The sequence below is a fragment of the Conger conger genome, chromosome 3, assembly GCF_963514075.1.
Source record: "Conger conger chromosome 3, fConCon1.1, whole genome shotgun sequence".
Lineage (NCBI taxonomy): Eukaryota > Metazoa > Chordata > Actinopteri > Anguilliformes > Congridae > Conger > Conger conger.
Window position 1 is genome coordinate 56623607 of NC_083762.1, and position 20255 is coordinate 56643861.

The 20255-nt window shown below is 39.7% G+C and overlaps 1 protein-coding gene across 1 annotated transcript in view; it reads left to right on the top strand.

The window, feature by feature from the left end:
* Positions 1 to 604: 604 nt before the first annotated feature.
* Positions 605 to 20255, top strand: part of LOC133123487 (LIM domain only protein 7-like) — a 53987-nt gene continuing 34336 nt past the window's right edge. The window contains exons 1-6 of the mRNA XM_061233956.1: positions 605 to 892; positions 7318 to 7495; positions 9274 to 9480; positions 10186 to 10446; positions 15301 to 15600; positions 16481 to 16540. Coding sequence (XP_061089940.1) covers positions 9383 to 9480; positions 10186 to 10446; positions 15301 to 15600; positions 16481 to 16540 — 719 coding nt within the window. The 5' untranslated portion in view covers positions 605 to 892; positions 7318 to 7495; positions 9274 to 9382. The remainder of the gene's footprint in view (positions 893 to 7317; positions 7496 to 9273; positions 9481 to 10185; positions 10447 to 15300; positions 15601 to 16480; positions 16541 to 20255) is intronic.

A 20255-nucleotide genomic window follows, 5' to 3' on the forward strand; every position in this document is an offset into this window, starting at 1 on the left:
CAGATAACTGCTCTTACCTCCTGAGCACCCCAGAAACATTGAAAAAACAGACATTCTCAAGTCATGAGAAGTCATGATCTGTAAAGTTTTTTTGATTGATTTCATTTAACTGAGAATTCTGTTTGGTGGTCTGTAAAGTAATTTTGCATTCAAGGAAGTAAATGCAATGTGTATTACTGGCAAATCAGTGTGTTCATCTGTCTGTCCGGTCATGTCTTTTTATGCCTATTTAAGCACTTTGCACCTTTCATATACAAAGATAATTCAATGTAAATATATGCCTTGCCATTTAAGGTAATTTATCCTTGCACAAAAAATCTAGGGAAGTGCAATTGAGTTTCACTGGTTACAAAATTAATCCACATATTTCATGGGTCTTAAATTAGTATGCATCGAGAGAAGGGGTTCAAAGAGATGTTGGCATGTTAGACCATGTTGCCATTTTTTCCAAAGGAATTCACACTCCCTGCAATTACTCAGTAGCCCTCTAGAGGTCTCCAGTCTCTAGTTTTGTGTAGCCACTGAGTCAGCTGAGTGTTGCTCAATCACTGCCCACTGACTAAGTCCTACCCCCCTGCCCAGTGGTATTGGAAGAGCATGCCACTGTAGCCACACTTGTTGCCTAGATGTGACACTGTATTTGAACATATACCACAGTCTCTGCTTCAGTCTCTTTCCCAAAGATTGAGAATTAGGATCCGGTTTTGGGCTGTATTTGACGATCCTCCACGTGATTCTATAAGTGGAAATGTAGGAGCCACACCTGCCTTCTCGGTCTGCCCGAAGCTAACGTGTTCCTGGAGGCTTGCGGGCAGAGGGCTGGCGCTCAGCGAAAACTGCAGCTGTTTTGTCCAGATGATTCTCGGGACCTTTCCACAGTGGGAACTGCAAGGTAAATCTGGACTGTTTCGAATATTTCAGCCTGTAGTGATGAGGACATCCTGTCAAAGCTTGAAAATTGTGGCAAGTTCTACACCACAATGTTGACACGCTTGGCATTTGTATGATGTTCAGAGGAGAGTCTTGGAGAGGGCCTGGTTCTAATGAGTTAGGGTTTGCATTTAACTAAATTAAATTTGATTCAAATGAGTTTGAGTTCAGATTTCAATGAGTTAGATATGCGTGATTATAATGAATACGGGTTGCAATGTGACAGAGTTAGCTGAGCTTAGCCCTCATGAATTTGGATTTTAATTAAACTGAGTTGAGTTCCACAGCTGCTAGAGGCCAGAAGTGAGGAACGGTTGTGGAACAGTTGTGATGCTGAATAAAATGACATTGACCACTGTCTGTTTGCTCAGGATAAAGCAATGTAAAAAAAAAATGTAAAAGGAATACCTGATCAGCGATACTGGATCAGTTTACTGCCTATTTCAAGCTAGCCATTGCTGGCTCTGGAGAGTCACAATGTCTGTGGGTTCTTGTTGCTAAGTAGAATTGATCTTTGAAAGGTGTTCATTATACAGGTGGCTCACCTCATCTGGGTTTTGTGAGTTGTTGTAGATGTTGTGGGTCTCCAGGACCAGAACTGTTCAACCTTGGTTTATATCACTGGCACAAATAAATTGAATAAGCACAAACAAATTTTAAAATGGGATCTCTCTACTCTTGTTGACTACGTGATTATCGGCACAGTAGTACATAACAAATCAGTGGCATTAAAAAAGTTTTAAGAAGTTGAAATCCATTTTCCCACATGTTTATGAGGGGACAAAGTAGGCTGCTTTTCTTTACTAAGCACACATGGTGTTTCATATCATCATTGCAGTGAACTTAAATGAATGGTCAGTCTGTCTGTTTCTGGTGATTGTTAAACATTTCCATTCACTGATGGAGACTACGCCCCATCTTACCACCTGCTCCACCAGTGCACAGACCTGTTAATCCAACAGTGTTTGGATTGGGCAGCAAGCTGGCTGTCTCTTGGAAACACTCTCGACACTGTGCCTTAGTACAAGTAGGAGGGGTGAAGGGCAGAGAGATTTGCTGAGTCTAATTTTAGATACGGGAGGCTACGAACTGACACTGGAGTCACTGGAATGGTGAAATAATTCCTGAATCTTTTTATAGAATGTTTTATAACTATCCATTCAAAAATAAGTCCATTCCGAAAAATTCATGCTCTCAGAAGTAAAGTGACAGTGTTGGTATTTTTGTTCTTCAATTTCCCAAATGTACCCTGAAAGTACAGTAATGTTCTCTTTGGGTACAAATGAGGACTTTCTTCAAGCAAAAATTGTGCAAATGAATTATATAAAATATTGAAATATTGCTGGCTAGTAGTTTTATCTGCCTACAGTATAGGGTACCGCCCCAGCAACAAGCACTTGTAACTTTTTAGGCTCTTTTCATACTTTTATTTCTGAGAGTGTAGGTGTTAAGCATTGTAGCATTCTGATGGCAGTCTTATCCTAATTGTTATATAGCTGGCATATTGGTAGGTCCTCTCCAATTAGCTTTCATGTACACATGGGATGAAAAAAAGCAGACATGTTTCATATGCAGCTTGAAACAGTGACCACTTGAAAAAGCAGTCTTTTTTTCTGTTGAATGTGTAAATGGTAAATGGTAAATGGTTGGCATTTATATATCGCCTTTATCCAAAGTACTGTACAATTGATGCTTCTCATTCACCCATTCATACACACACTCACACACCAACGGCGATTGGCTGCCATGCAAGGCACTGACCAGCTCGTCAGGAGCATTTAGGGGTTAGGTGTCTTGCTCAAGGGCACTTCGACACAGCACGGGCGGGGGATCGAACCGGCAACCCTCTGACTGCTCTTACTGCCTGAGCCATGTCGTCCCTCAATGTACTATTGTATTGCACTATAGAGGAGTTGTACAATATAATGTAATTGCAAAACAATACGTATATGAATATTAAGTAACTAAGGAGTAGGGCCAACCTTCACAACAGCTTCAGAACAGCTGCAGTGCTGCATGGAATGTTGAAATTCAGATCCATCACCATGTTTGGACACCACCAGCCGTTGGCAACAGACATTTTAGTTTGGAGGCATCTTCTAGCATTCTGCAAACCTAAAGCATTCCAGATGGAGGGAAAAGGGTAAAACACAACTCACTAGATCATGTTGTCATAGCTGAGGAGTAAATAATCTGGCCCTTGGACCAAGTCGTGTGTCTTTGTGCATATTCCTGAAATGCAAGAGGTTTCCAACCATGAATACCAGCATTTAGGAAGCTTACATTATACAGTTTGTTTGAGACTTGCTAACAGAATTGATTTATCCCTATTTTTATTTTTAGGGTGGTAGTTTTGGGTGTTTAGCAACTATCCAGTTGTCCGTCTGTACCTGTTTCAGCTTTTGACCACTGTTCCTCTTTGCTGATGCAGTTTATTCATGTTTGTTTTGGCATAATGTTATTATGATTTTCGACACATACCCAATTTAGACTCTTTGAAACTTTGTTGCTTTGTAAACTCACATATGAAAGTAAAGACTGGCATATCTCTTTTAAATGTGATACATACTGACTGGTATTCAACTAAATATGTCCTTTTCTGGTGTTTGTGTTATTTGGCCCATCCCCTGTAGCTTGATTTTGCATTGGGCATAACCAGTAAGGGTTGTGATTGGTAGCCAACTGCTGTAAAACTTTGGTACTTCTCTTTGAAGTAAAACTCAAAGGTTTCAGGATCATGTCTATGTCTGGACATAGTTTATTTTAAAGAGAATGTTCTCTGCAACTTGTTTTGCATAGACCAGTATAGAACATCCCATGTCAAACTAATGCACCTTATACAGATTTTATGCACCAATGTGGTTTTGCAATTTCACCTTGGACAAACCTTAGACTGGCTTTCCAGTACACTTGAGGCTACAGCACAAATCCTATAGAGCTGACAGATGCTCATGGCCAAGTTCTTAAAGGAATACGCTCAACCAACGGAAGATGGAAGAGGACACATGCGTGTTCAGTGGTTATAGTTCCAACTGACTTCTCTGAAAACAATGTCCCTCGTTTTTTACAGTTTTTTCCCTGCACGTGAATTTAAAATACACATGATACCTTGTGTAAATAAGACAGCCTCAGAGTTGCTGTAAGGTGTATTTCTTCACTTTGAAGGAAGTAGGCTACTGACTCCTATAGGCTTCAAGTTATGCTAAGCTAACATGTTATGCTAACGTGAATGCACAAAAATGAAAATCAAATCGAACATATTGGCTAAGTCGGGGGAAAAAATAAGGCATATTTCCCGAAATGTTGGTGTATTCCTTTAACATTGAGCATTCTCGCTCCCTGCCATTAAATCTGAAACATTCCAATCTGATGATATTATGAATTGGCGTAGCAATCAATGTTCCATGGCAACCAATGTTCTTCCGTGCTGTCATATAACACCAGAAACTCCTGTTCCTGTTCGTAATTCAGGGATCAGTCGAGGCAGACAGAGGCTGATATTTAAGTTTTAGTTTACTGAAGCACTGCATGAACTTGAAACATGGACCACAGAGAGTAAAACATGGACCCCAGTGAGTGCTCGATTGAGTATGCGATGCCTGTTTTTATATTATTGTGTCATGTCACATGCTGATAACAGTCTTCACAGTGTGAATTCCCATTTGGACAAAATACATCTCTGTATTTTACTAATACAGTACATCACAAAGTACACTAATGTTAATTTGGTCATCGTTTCTGTGTTGCGGAAACATCACTTTGTATACAGTAGAAAGACAAAAGAAAAGAAATACAAGCTGGACAAAAGACGAATAAGAAATACAAACATGACAAAAAATTACAAAGAAGACAATGCCCCTCATAAAGGAAATAAGACAATGCCCATCATAAAGGAAATAAAGGACAGAGAGAAAACATACTAAAGACTTTCTTAGCAAAACTTTCCTAGTAAAAGTTGAGGAAAGCACAGACAAAAAAAAGTAACCACTGAATAAAAAGCAAGTTTATGAAATTGAGGTTTTAAAGACACTTGTGGGAAGACACAGATTGAGGTAGTTGGTAAGTACAGGGAATTAAGGAATGCAGGAGCTGAGTATCTGGTTAGTCTATAATCTGTGGCTACAGTCAGGGGACTTGTCGATACTGAATGTAAAAGGGCACAGAGCAGCACTGTGATGTATGTGTAGTATTGTGGTCCTGAAAGCACAACCTTTTGACCTTTTGTGCTAAGGGGAGGAGCCTAGTAGTCAGTAGTGACCGCGCTGTCCCTTTCTAGCACTTTCAGCTTTGAAACCACAGAGCATGGATCTGGGCGTCCCTGCTATTCGTTTATTGTGCTTTTCCCAGGCTGTGATTCGTTAACCACAAACTTACAAGCAAATAAGCAAGCGCACGCACACACAAACAAACATACACACCACTGCTTCCTTTGAGGCATGAAGAGATCAGAAGGCAGATGTGAGTAGAAGGTGAATCTGTGTGTGTGTGTGTGTGTGTGTGTGTGTGTGTATGTGTGTGTGTGTGTAATAACCTGCTTGGCTCCTTGGTTCTGCACCAAGTCTAAAAATGCTTTCTAAAGACACCAAAGACTGAAGAAAATAGCTCTGTCATTTTGTTAAGCATATGTAAACCGTAATAAGAGATATATCCCACTTTAGATATCAGGTCCGTTACTGAATACACTCACTAGCTTCAGTTTCGAATACTTTACTGTCAACAGTTGAGTCTCACAGAAACACACAGAGCCAGGTTTTCTGCTTGCCACCAGAACTTACTGAGTTGCAGCAAACTCTGGTGCCAGTCAATAGCCTACCTGGTCAGCACACTGTGCATTGTCAGGGGCAGAGCATTCTGGACAAGAACAGGAAACAAAAGCCTCTCTGTGCGACTGCTGAACTGAAAGACACCACTGCCGCTTTGGTACCCCCCTGTCTCAGAGTTTCTAGAGTCAGCCGGCTAGATAGAAGTGGCATTGTGCGTAAATTATTTCCGTAGTGTCCATCCTTTCGAAAAACAGACAGATGCATCCCAACTGGTCTTCAGAGCGCTTAAAATTCCATTGTGTAATGGCTGTAGCAAAGAGGATAGGTCCTCGTACAGTATTTGAAAAGGGGAAAAAACTATCTGGTCGATGGAATCCTGTTCCCCATGTGAAAACAAAAAAAACATCCACTGAGCAGCAACAACGCGTTGTTAATGACAGAGGAGGAGGTCAGAGGAGAAGGACCAGACTGGTTGAAGCTGACTAACACAAATAACAGTACATTACAACAGTGGTATACAGAACAGCTTCTCTGAACACCTCTGAAGCTCTAAGTGGATATGCTACAGCAGCAGAAGGCCAATAAGTCTAAAATATAAGTGTAATAAAAACCTAATAAAGTGCTCACTGAGTGTATATCCTCATTGTTTGACATAATACACCTCCCTTAAATGGCGAAAACATTGTAGTGAAAATATTTGTTTAAATATTATGTTATTTTTATTGGATGCTCCTTGAAGTGTAGGTTTCAGCATAGTACAATATAAATGGTTCTCTTGAGATTAAGACCAGATTTCAGGATAATAATCTTCTTCTTCTTCTTCTTCTTCTTCTTCTTCATATTATTACTATTATTATTATTATTATTATTATTATTATTATTATTATTATGCATGCATTGCACTTCCATTCTTATAAAAATCCTGATCATGGAATGCTTTTGATGGTTTTACACTGACTTGTTGCTGAAGGTTGATTATTTTTTATTTATTTATTTTTTTTAGGCTCACAAAACCAAGAGCATATTTTCACCTTGCTGGGGAAAAACATTTCTATTCTGCAGTTATTCTTTTCTGGCCCTAATTACCATTTACTTGCTGGGCATAAAGACCCTTTTCAAGATGGGCATACTCCTGAAGATTATAGTACCACTATTCACTGAAAGAAACCCACAGTTTCTGTAGAATTTAAATTCAAAAGCTGCAGACATGTTCACAGCAACATTGTGTAGTTGTTGTTATTAATCAATCGCATGCCTGTGCCCAATATGAGTCCATCAGTTGCATAACCTTTACAGTACTTATCTTGAGATGAACACTGTTCATGAACAGTCCGATCATAAACTTGCAAATAGACGTGTGAACATCTGAGCGTCGTCTGGCTTCGATTTTTGCTTTGCTGAAATTATGATTCATACTGAAAAAGAAAGAAAAGTCTGTATGCAGTTAAGCTAAGCTCACAGCTGTTGAAATGATCGGGCTTTGTTATTACTGAAATGACCACCTCGAGTGTTAAACGGCAGTCACACTGAGCTGTTATGGACCGCAGATAGCTCAGCACAGGGGTGTCAGGTTCCTTTATGTGTGGAACACGGTGGCTGATGCTGACTTCGTCCCATTCTCCAGGCGCCAGCAGGCTCTCCCCAGCCAGAGAGCAGGGCCAGCAGTTTCAGTGAGGGAGCACAGATAAAGGAGATCTTCTTCCTGCAGTCTGGGCACAGGAGAGTGGATTCTCTGGAAAACCTGGACCTGAGGGATTCCAGAAACCTGAAAGGATTTCTGCAGACTAAAGGGAACAGCAACGGTAGGGGTGTCTGCTGATAGGGAATCTTTTTGTTTTTTTGTTTATCTCACTGAGGGTTACCCCCACACTCACCAGATTATACTAACACACTTCAGTTTTTTTTTTCTGTCTATATGGTAAAAAAAGAGATTTGGCCAATAAAGATTACTACCATTATTATTATTATTATTATTATTATTATTATTATTATTATTATTATTATTATTATTATTATTATTATTATTATCTTTAGTAGTAGTAGTCATAGTAGTCTTATCAATAATAATAATATAATAATGTATAACTTTACATTTAGTTATATTATTATTATCATTACTAGTAGTAGTAGTAGTAGTAGTAGTCATAATAGTAGTATAATTATGATAATAATAATGTAGTTGTATTTATTGGTCAAATCACATTCAATAATAACAACTTCCGTCTATTCTTTAATATGGAATAGCATTTATTAGTAGTTTTAGCAGTGCATTTGTAGTGCCCTCTGGTGGTTGTTTACTTTACTTTTACTTCACTGATAAAAACAACAGTTGGGATTTCAAATTAGAATAAGCTTTCAGTAATTGAATATAGCTCAATCCACAGTTCATTTCATACAGGAGAAAATGGATCTGTAATGATGTAAATGCCCTGGTTTGTTTCTGCACACATGGTGTGAGATTCCTGAGCATTCCTCAGAGGTCTGCCAGTGAGGAGGCCTGCATTTGGACAGTTGTCTGTGGAGGCTGTCTGTGGATCTTCCCCCTATAAACATAACATGACATAACATACTGTAACATAACAGGCCATTCAGCCCAATAGTGCTTGCCGAATGCTTAGTTTACGTAAAAAACAAGATAGCACCGTAGCAAGCCTGGTCTCGAAAACCCCCAGAGTTTCTATTACATGACCTGGCAAGCTATTCTACACAGTGGAATTCTTCCCAATATCTGTGCAGAATTGATCTTTTTCTAACTTCCATTTAAGCTTCTGCTAACAGAACTCAACCTGAAGAATCTCCTGTAATTCACTTCACAGTCACGTCAACTCTATGTTTCCTTTTACTAAGACTGAAGAGATTAAGCATCTTAGGTCTTTTCTCATAACTTTTATCTTTCATACCAGGAACCAATTTGGTTGCCCTTGTTTGAACCTTTTCCATAGCCTCTATATCTTTCTTGTATTATGGTCCCCAGAACTGCGCACAATACTCTAAGTGTGATCTGAAAAAGGTATTGTATTGTATTATAAGATGTATTGTAGACGATTAACTTCCTTGGATTTATACTGGCTATATCCCAGCATTCTGTTGGCCTTATTTACTGCTACAGCTCAGTGACTAGAACCTGAAAGGCTTTGATAAACTATTACTCCCAAGTCTTTTTCAAATAGAACACATTCCAATTTTGTACCGCCCATAAAGTAGTTCTGCATTATGTTTTTATTTTCCACATGTAGAACTTTACATTTAGTAACCTCTGGATTCTGTCTATATCTTACTGGATTACTTTAGTAGATTTAAACCTCCCGGTTTTGTATCATCTGCATATGTAACTAATGTTCCTGTCATGTTACTTAACTCTTACGAAATGGTACTAAGTAATTGTAAACAGTATGTATCAGGACAAAATACTACCGATTATAATATCCTACAGTTAACGTTAGCAATTTAACAATGGAGTTAGGATCTGCTCCCAAGATGGCGAAAAACCACAAACAAAATGCGTATCAGGCACAAGCAATTGAGGAAGAGAAAGTACAAAGCAATCATATTAAATAATACAAAATATACTGTCCCTCAGGCTGTGGCAGCAACAGTGAATTGGCTGAAGCAGAGCACCTGCTCCATTACCACCCCTACTGGCAGTAGAGCCCAGAGTCACTCCGCAATTGAACCAGGACCACCGCAGAATGGACAAACCAACCGACTACAGCCCAGAGTACACACGTAAACAACGTACAGGCCGCAACAGGGGCAGCTGCATCATACAAGAGGACATGGCAAGCAGGTAAAAGCAGTGGACCAGCTGACAATTTATTATTATTATTATTATTATTTAAATAATTTTATGTTATTGGAACATCATTTCATTATCCTTGAGGTAGCCTTTCCTCCGCTTATTGTCTTTTACTCAGACCCTAAAACTGCTGTTTTGGACCTTATAGGGAAGTGCATTCTGTTGTAGTAGCAGGAATGACCAGTGCTTCCTGTTAGTTGAGTAAAATATCTGATAAACAGTTGCTGAACTGCTTAAACGGAGAGTATGCTAAATGGACAGCACATCCTCATAAGTTGACATATTGATCCTTAGCTCTGTATACCCAAAAAGCTACGATGAGTTGGTGCCAGACATTAATAATTGTGCTCTATAGCAAAATAATATATCTTTTTCTGCAATACTGTTTGGAGGTGCTGGAAGTCAAGCCACCTCAACCCTGATGTTTATTGGTTTTCTGTGGCACTGTTGTAGCTGGTAATGGCTTGCTACCTTATTTTTTTTTACTTTTCTTTCTTACTATAATAACTTTTGTTTGTCTCATCAGATTAATCTACAAGGTCCAATTCTTATCTGTGGTCATTCCTAGCACTTAGGAACTGTACTTCCCTCTAGGGTCTTGTCCCTGGTTATGGCTATGCACTATGTTGTATGTTGCTCTGGATAAGAGCGTCTGCCAAATTCCTGTTATGAAATATACTGTTTGCTGGGCCCCAGTGGAGGCTTGGCCACCACTGACCCCGTTCACTGGGGTGGGTTCAGCCCCTGGATGCATGAGTACGAGAGCCAGAGTGACTCGGATGTGGACCGGCCGGAACCAGACGTGGTGCTGGACGACCTGGCCAGCCGCAGGTTCCGAAGCCCCTCCCCCGCGACCCCTGCCAACTACGCCATTCCCAGAAGCCCCATGGGCACCTTGCCCCGGCAACAGGCAGCCTCCTGTCAGGCCACCGCGCTACAAAACCTGGCCTACCTCAGGTCAGACGCCTGCAAGAGGAGCATTTGCTTGTGTTCGCTTTAACCTAGCAGATGGAGCTCAGCCAGTTGGCTTCAGGCCTAACTCCTGCAACTATTCCAACAGCAAGGACCTCAAATTCTGGTTCTGGAGGGTTACAGTACCTGCAGGTCTCTGTGGTTTCCTTTCAATAAGCAACTATATAATTTATTCCTTGGGAATTAAAGGTACAATAGGTAACTTTGGACTTCCAATGGTGAAGAGAGGAATTGCAGCAACACACACCCTCAAACCACAACACTGTTTATCCCTCCCCCTTCTCTGTGAACGCACTGATGTTGAAACCCACCCCCCACTCCATTGGCTGTGGCAATTAGAACAAATTGTCAGCTAATGAGCTTGAATTATTGTACAGCTATACAATGTTTTGGTACAGAGTGTTGGTCCATCCACTGTATATTTAGAAATCAGAATTTAAGGACTATAAACACAGGCAGAGGTTGAGTCACCATGTCAGTGAGCCTCTTTCAGTAATAGGAAGGGATTTACAATGGTCTTGTAACAATGTTTTAACACAAAAATCTTATTACCTGTTGTACCTTTAAGATACCATAGATGAGATGCATGGAGTCTCGCCAATTGATGACTCCATGTATCTCAATTAAATATCTAATATTTTAGTATTGAAATAGCAATAACCAGCAGACACTGTAGCTTTCCAGGACCTGGCAATGAAATTGATTTTCATTTTTCAGATCTCTCACTTCTCGCTTGTTTAGTCAGAGGATGTTGCAGTGGCATTGTTCTATGTCCTACTAACCCTGTGTGTCCCCCAACCCTCCTCCACAGGCTCTGTGAAGATTGGGCCGTCTTGCAGTGTTTTTCAGGTGTGTGTGTGTGTGTGTGTTTGTGTGCATGAGAGAGAGAACGAGAGACAGGCAGGTAGAAGGACAGACAGATAGAAAGAGAGGAGAGAAAGATAATATGTGTAAAGCCCTGAGTAGTCTAAGATGACAATGTTTTTAAGGATTTGTTTGGGTTTTACCCCCAGGTATTGTATGGTATTATCACTACATAACTCCTACTGTAAAGAGACAGAGTATGTACTGGCATTGCCATCCACATACAATTGGCTCCAGAACTATTGCCACCCATAATAACAATGGAGAAAAAAGGCAGCATATAAAAAAACAACATAGATAATGATCTAACCTCACCGAGCACTTTATTAGGAACATTTTTACTTTATTACACCTACTTATTCATGCGATTATCTAATCAGCCAATTGTGTGGCAGCAGTGCAATGCACACAATCATGTAGATACAGGTTAGAAGCTTCGGTTAATGTTCACATCAATCATCAGAATCAGGAAAAAATGTGATCTAAGTGACTTTGATCGTGGAATGATTGTTGGTTTGAGTATCTCAGAAACTGTTAATCCCCTGGGATTTTCACACACACTAGTCTCTAGAGTTTGCAAAGAATGGGGCAAAACAAAAAACAAAAAAATCCAGTGAGCAGCAGTTCTGCAGACAGAAATGCCTTGTTAATGAGAGACCTCAGAGGACGATGGCCAGACTGCTCAAAGCTGACAGGAAGGTGACCACTCAGAAAATGACCACTCATTACAACAGTGGTATGCAGAAGAGGACCTCTGAACACACTCCACATCATAACTCTAAGTGGATAGGCTACAGCAGTAGAAGTCTAAAAAAGTATTTGCTTATTATAACCTAATTATTTATAATTATTATTTATATTAAAGAGAGCGCTTTGGTCAGATGAGACCAAAATTGAATAGTTTGGCCATTCACCACATCAACATGTTTGGTCGCTAAATGGAATGCATACCTACCTACTGTCAAATATGGTGGTGGGTCATTGATGTTTTTGAGATGTTTTGCTGCCAGTGTTTCAAGGGTACAAGGTTTAAGATCAATTGCACAATGAATTCAACAAAGTACCATTAAATCCTGGATGAAAATCTGGCTGCCTCTGCTTAGAAGATGAGACTTGGTAGATTGTCCAGCAGGACAATGGACTCCAAGCATACATTAAAATCCAAACAAAAATGGTTAAGTAAAACAACAACCATGTTCTCCAATGGCCATCTCAGTGTCCAAAACCTAAATCCCAAGAAAATCCTATGGTCTGAACTGAAGAGGGAGGTATACCAAGAATATCAATGATTCTGAAAAGTTGGAGGAATGGTCCAAAAATCCCTCCAAATGTGTTCTCTAAACTTACAGTATCACAAATTATAGGAAAAGACTCATGGCTGTCATCTTTGTCAAGTATTAAAAGTATTACACTCGGGGTGCCAATAATTGTGGAACCAGTTTTTTGTGGAAATTCTTGATTTAATTTAATTTACTCATTAATGACGCACACTGCTTTACACATGTTGGAAAATAAAACTTATGTCAATAACTGTATTATTTTTTTGTTTACAGCATTGTTTGTGCATATTTATCAATAATTCTGGAGTCCACTGTAACTGGGCCGATATGGTCCCAGTGTCAGTATCATCAGAACTGAGAAGCTCCTCGGTCTCTGCCAAAAGAAGTGACAATGAGTTGTGTTGTACTGCTGAATAAAATAGAACAAGAACAAGTTAGTCATATTTAGATTCTTCCATCTTATTATGCATGAATGCTGCTTCATAGAAAAACTTAATATGGACAGATCTTACATAATACTAGGAACTGTTTGAAAGAACATTTATCAAGAAAAATAGTTTTGTCACTACAGGCTATCCTCTCCAATACATTTCCACGAAGAAATGATTTTTTTTCATTTAACCTTTATTTAAGCAGGAAATAAATATACCAGTGACTCAGCCTACATATAGCCAAGGAGGAGGGCCTGCCCACTCTCCTTTACAGGACAGCGATGGAGATTGGTATTTGTGTTTTGTAGCAAACCTCAGTATCCCATGGTACACATGGTGTCCAGCCAATGCAATCTATAATAATAATAATAATAATAATAATAATAATAATAATAATAATAACTTTATTTGTATTGCACTTTTCGAGCATTCAGCACAAAGTGCTTTACAGCAGTGAAAAACACATACAATAGACACAACTAAAAATATTACATCGATACATTTATGAAATGAATACAATGTTAAAAGAAGAATGGAAAGAAAACATGGTATAAATAATAAATAAATAACCATAAATTCTATGTAATTCGATTTCAATGTACATTCAATCTTGAGAAGAGCCCGGCCATAGGGGGATGCCAATCCTCTGTGGGCCTAAAGGTTGAGTTAGAGTGTCCGCATAGAGGAATGTCAAACATGCAGTTCAGAGGGGGAGGTGGGATGCAATAGTAGGTCCAGGATGTTTCGGCGAATAAATCAGGAGAAACAGGACAGCAGTGGTCCAGGACCTCAGAGCTGGGGACCCGGTTAGAGTGGAAGATGAGCTCAAGGGGTGAGCAGGAGTCCCAGCACAAAAGAAACAGAGAAAGATTAGGCACTGTAGAAATTAGCAGTACACACAAGGTAGCCTCTATCTCACATCAAGAGAAAAACAACAGGAGCTAACCCATTATATTTGCATGGAGTGAATAGTACTGTGGCATCACCATTAACATTTTGGAGTGAATAGGGAGCTGCATTTTTTCCAGCTCCCAATTAACTTCCATTCATTTTTCAGGTTTAAGTTAGCTATACATAGAATAACTATTTTCAGATTAACTACTGTGAAATACAGCAAGCCATAGTTTGATCATTTTCATGCACAGTGCCCATGTGAATATTTTATTCTACGCAAGAATACAACACTTACAGTAGATTTATTTTTTCCCGATCTACTTTTTTTTATAATCCAAAAAAATAATGAAAATGTCAGTTATATTAAATAAACACAGACCATTACTCTCCTTTATCAATCTATTATCCTCCATAGTGTGTGATTTAAGAATTTTGCTGAGGCCCCAACATTGAATGGAAATTAATTGGGAGCTGTACAATGGGAGATAAGGGAATACTGCGAATTTGGAGCAGGAGAAATTGGAGAAATGCCTATACTGTTAACAGTCGGCAGGGACAACTGATGTTGCTAGTATTCTCTCTGTGCAAATAAAATGGAGTAAGCTCCACAGAATTAATTGTGTTGCAAGTTCTCACTCTTTCAGCTGGTTTGTTCTGTACGGTATATTCTGTATACATGGTAATGTCTGTGGCTCTTTATTTGACGTAGCAAAGTGCATCAACTTGGTATTGTCAACATTTAAAATAAGCTTCAGCTGATGCAGCTGAGCCTCTATGGCATTAAAGCAGTCTTCAAAAGCCTTTTTTTTTTTTTTTTTTTTTTACTGTTTTAGCAAGAGTAAATGACTGTCATCTGCATAAAAATGAAAACTGCCATTTGCAATTTAGCAACACTAAATGTCTTTCCATTATACTGGAGGTGCTGTTTTCTATCTGACAGGTAGTTTCTGAAACCTATACTGGCATCACCTTTGTACATGATGTCATGATCAAGTGTGTAAAATGTCTTCGACAGGTAAATAAAAAGGGAGATGCAGTGTTGCTTCTTATCCAAAGCATTGCTAACATCATTAACCACTTCATTGTTGCAGTAGTGCTGGTATGCTGTTTTGTAAAAGCAGATTTGTGCTCCACTAAATTATTGTTGTTGCTTAAAAATTCCTTGAGCTCATCTCACACCGGCGTCTCTAAAGATTTAGCCAGAACTGTAACCGTAGAAATAGACCTGTAGTTATTCAGATTTGAGGGTTCTCCTCCTGACGTCTCTCATTAAACAGGAGCACAGCCAAGAACTAAAAAAAAAAAGCAAAATAAAATGTATATGCTTGTTTGTGTGATTGATCCGGACTGTACTTGGCTGTGTCCTACAGTAGCTCCTCTCCGTCACCCACACGTGGCAGGCCGAGGCCATCCCTGGAAGATCTCCCACTGAGAGAGGAGCTGTATGAGGATTCGGAGGATGAGGAGGGTGAAGGGGAGGTGGGGTATGCTGACCCCGTTCAGGATGACCTCTATACCCGCCGGGTGGGCCTCAGCCTCCAGCCCTCAAAAAGCGTGTCCTATGACCAGTTCCTGCCCAAGTACTGGACGCCGGAGGAGGATGCTCATGTTCGGAAGATCAAGCTGGGGTCCCAGCGTCGCCCGTGGTACAAGAAGATGCAAGGGCTCAGGTTTGTTAGCGTAGCGCAAAGTTACCATCAAAGTTACATCAAATTCACATATTCTTATTAGCATGGTTGCTCAAAGTAAAACAAAGTTGGATAAACTAAAAACACAAACTATTATATGAAAAACTAAATATTACCGAAAAAAAGTACAGTATAACAACAATATGGATAATAAGTTGTAATGACAAATTGTGAATGAGATAAAATGAATTTGCTGTTGCTTAAATCAGGCGGCACGGATGGTGCAGTGGGTAGCACTGCCGCCTCACAGCAAGGAGGTCCTGGGTTCGAATCCCCGTCGGCCGGGGCCTCTCTGTGCGGAGTTTGCATGTTCTCCCCGTGTCTGCGTGGGTTTCCTCCGGGTACTCCGGTTTCCTCCCACAGTCCAAAGACATGCACGTTAGGCTGATTGGAGAGTCTAAATTGCCCGTAGGTATGAGTGTGTGAGTGAATGGTGTGTGTGCCCTGCGATAGACTGGCGACCTGTCCAGGGTGTATTCCTGCCTTTCGCCCAATGTATGCTGGGATAGGCTCCAGCCCCCTGCGACCCTAATCAGGATAAGCGGGTTCAGATAATGGATGGATGGATGGATGGATGTTGCTTAAATCAACAGCTAAAAAATCTCAGTAGCCTACAACTGAGTAAATGGATGTCTTTTACTGCTGTGTCTTGGTTGTGATTTGTGGGGCTTTATTTCATCTTGCTATTTCTGTGAATACAGCATGCAATTTTGTTGGCTTCTCATGCTATGAGCATTTATTTCCTTTCTCAATATTTTTTGCAATGTGGAACTTACTTGGGTATTGTGTTCTATTTGTCTGTCTGAAATCTCACTCTCTATCTTTCATTTTACTCCCATAATTCTCCGGTTGGCTGACACAGGAAGAGATCCGGTTCATCGTCAGATGACTCTGACTCCGACGTCAGTCCCTGGATTCGAAAGCCTTCACCTGCTCATCCTTAATCTGACATGCCACCTAATTACCTAAAAGCACTTGGAGGCTCCGCCCACCCCTTCTTCCTCACAGCTGTTTGGTTGATTCTGACGTGTGATTGACAGAAGAAACCCCAAAGAATATTCACACAACCAATCTTGACTACTAATGTGGCCTTATAATTATTAATGGAATTTTACTAAAATTCTCCATTATTTGTTTTCTATTCTGTTTATGATTAAAATATCCTGATCTGGTTCCTTACCATCATAATTGATACACAGCTTTGTCATAAAGGGATAATTTCTCTTTAAAGAAATGTCCTTTGTGTATTCAGTTAGAGCAAAACAATCACATACCAAAAACAATACATTTCCAAATATTTACTAATGGGTTTGATAGGTAATACAGTATAACATCTAATAAACATTAAAGTTGAATTCTAAATTAATTTTAATGGTACATGGTAATCCTAGAGTATTGAGGTGGCATCATCTTGTATGAAAGTGAAAATCTCAGCTGCGGGCTCTGTTGCGGAACTGGTATTATTTATCTTGCATTTACTGTCTTGCAAATCTCTCTGCTCTTCTGTCTTTTTTTCCATCCTCTTGCTCACACACACCCACACACTATTTCACAGCCTTCTTACAGAACTTTGGGGCTTACATCACACCTGTGAGGTTGTGACCAGGTGGTGTACCTCACCTGCAGTGTAAGGAGGCCCCCTTTTCAGGACCCAGGTTCTGCCACATCTGTGACAGCTGTTCCAGAATATTCCTTTCTGGTCAAAAAGACATTGCTCTGATGGGCCTGTTGCTTCAACAGTACTGTGATGATGTCCAACCCGGACAAGCAGAGACATAAATCACCTGGACATATTGTGTACTGTATAAGGCAATTAATATGATAATTTTATATTATGTATATATGCATATATTAATTTATGTTTATTTGTTTGTTTTGTTTTCTTGCTTGAATTGAAAGTTAGGGATACATTTTGCCTGTGGTGCACATAAGAAATGGCCTTGTACTGAATAAACAAGAGGTAACTTGAAAGTTTTGTTGGTGAGAGTAATGGTGATGAATGCATTTTGGGATATTGGCTTGGAGGCTAACACCTACATTCGAGTTTGACGGTTTGATTATCACTCCTCCGCAAGCAGTGGGGAGTTCACACAGACGTAGGAATGCAGGAATGCAATGAACAAAGTGGCGAGGGAAGATTTGTGCCTGGGTATTATTTTCTATATGCTGCATTGTTTTTCAGTTTTATCTGTGAAGGTATTCGGAGTTGTATTCGGTCTGACTGAATAAAATAAATACATTTTAGCAGAATGTGCCAGTGTTTTTTTTTTTTGTGAGTAAACATACTTTAACCTACCTTGTCTGGAGGAAATATATTATTTGGGTTATTTCCTTCACAAATTTGTGTTCACGTGAATACTAATCACTTCGTTTTTTCAAATGTGAACAACAAATTCCATCCATCCGTTATCTTAACCCGCTTATCCTGAACAGGGTCGCAGGGGGGCTGGAGCCTATCCCAGCATACATTGGGCGAAAGGCAGGAACACCCTGGACAGGTCGCCAGTCCATTGCAGGGCACAGACACATACCCACGGTATCAGCCTAACCTGCATGTCTTTGGACTGTGGGAGGAAACCAGAGTAGCTGGAGGAAACCCACACAAACACGGGGAGAACACACAGAGAGGCCCCGGCCGACCGGGATTCGAACCCAGGACCTCCTTGCTGTGAGGCGGCAGTGCTACCCACTGCACCATCCATGCCACTGAACAACAAATTTCATATGTAAAAACAAAACATGTGACTCTAAATATCATGGGTTACACTTTCCCAGTCTTATAAGTGGGATTATTTATATAGTTCACATGTTGGGCGTTCACATTTGGACATGCACATTTTTTGTAAGGGTTGTGGATTTTTTTTCCCTTTATTTAAACTAAGAGCAGGTCCCCTCTTTTCCAAGTGTACCAAATATACACATAAATACAACAATAATTTGAAAGGAGAATAAGTAGTACTAAGCAAAATAAATAAATGAATAAGATTCAAAAGGAAACAATACAATTATTTAAAAGGCCTTTGGAAAGTTATTTATGGCAAACTTCATTTTAATTGTATTAATTAAAATGAAATGTACCCAATAGTACGGGCATCTTTTCAGCCATTGGAGTGATACTCAACACTAACATGCTCATAGTAATAGTAATGAGCTCATAGCAATTAATCATGGCACACAATGCTGGACCAGACAGGATTTAAATGTATTTTTTTATTTAGGTGGCCTTAAGCAGACTATGGAAGAGTAACATGAGCAAATCCAAGCAAAGGAAAGTGATTGTTCCTGATGTCTTAAAGGCCCACACGCATAATTTTGTGTTGTATAGCTTTTCATATCACCTTGGAGCATTTAATTTGTGTTCCATACTCATTCAAGTAAAAAAAAGAATACATTTTGGTCGAAGTATGCATTTTAGAGCCAAAGTACTATGTGTATAGAGTTTGTAAAATGAATGTCGTAAGGAAACACATAAATAGCTTTTGCACTCTTACAACTGTAAGCAGCATCAAAGTCCAAAAGCGAATGGCTCTAGAGACATAAAAAAAAACATCCTGACTCATCATGATCAATCAAAATTATATACATACATGATGGCTGCCAGTCCAAAACTGACTGGCTATTTTTGGTCACATTTGACAGTAAATGCTTCAAATTCCAGTATATTTCCGCTTTAACTACAGTGGTTATCATGGCATAAGTAATGTCTATGCACAATTAAGTTGCATTCAACTTAATTAAACAGCCACATCAAAATCCACTTTTTATAGCTTTATATGTACACTCAGTGAGCACTTTATTTGGTATTTATTAGACTTATTTTTTAGACTGCTGTAGCCTATCCACTTAGAGTTATGATGTGTTGTTTGTTCAGAGATGCTCTTCTGCATACCACTGTTGTAATGTGTGGTTATTTGCGTTATTGTCACCTTCCTGTCAGCTTTGACCAGTCTGGCCATTCTCCTCTGATGTCTCTCATTAACAAGGTGTTTCTGTCTGCAGAACTGCTGCTCACTGAGGTTTTTTTTTGTTGCATCATTCTTTGCTAGAGACTAGTGTGCGTGAAAATTCCAGGAGATCAGCAGTTTCTAAGATGCTCAAACCACCCTGTCTGCCATCAACAATCATTCCAAGGACAAAGTCATTTAAGTCACATTTTCCCCATTCTGATGGTCGATGTGAACATTAACTGAAGCTCCTGACCAATATCTACATGATTGTATGCATAGCACTGCTGAGTAGATAATCGCATGAATAAGTAGGTGTAATAAAGTAAAAATATTCCTAATATACACATATACAATGTGTATGTACAAGGCCGATACCTACCCATGTAAATACAGTGCAAATAAACAAACATTAGAAAATGTTATGCAAAGTGTGGCATAATTTATACCATACATTCATTGAGCAAACTTGTTAATATGGTTAATAGATTCTCTCAACCTAATAGATGCTCTAAGGGTGACTTGCCAAGTGACATGCCTAAAGCCATCCTGACCAGTTCTGCTTTGGGTTCTCTAGACCACCCGGAAAGTGCCCTAGTAGTGACCGGGTGAGTTTATTTTTTGGCACAGGAATGTTCGCCGTTTGCATTTGCCCCTCTGCCCCCCATGGTCGCGCCTCACTGCCTGTCCCAT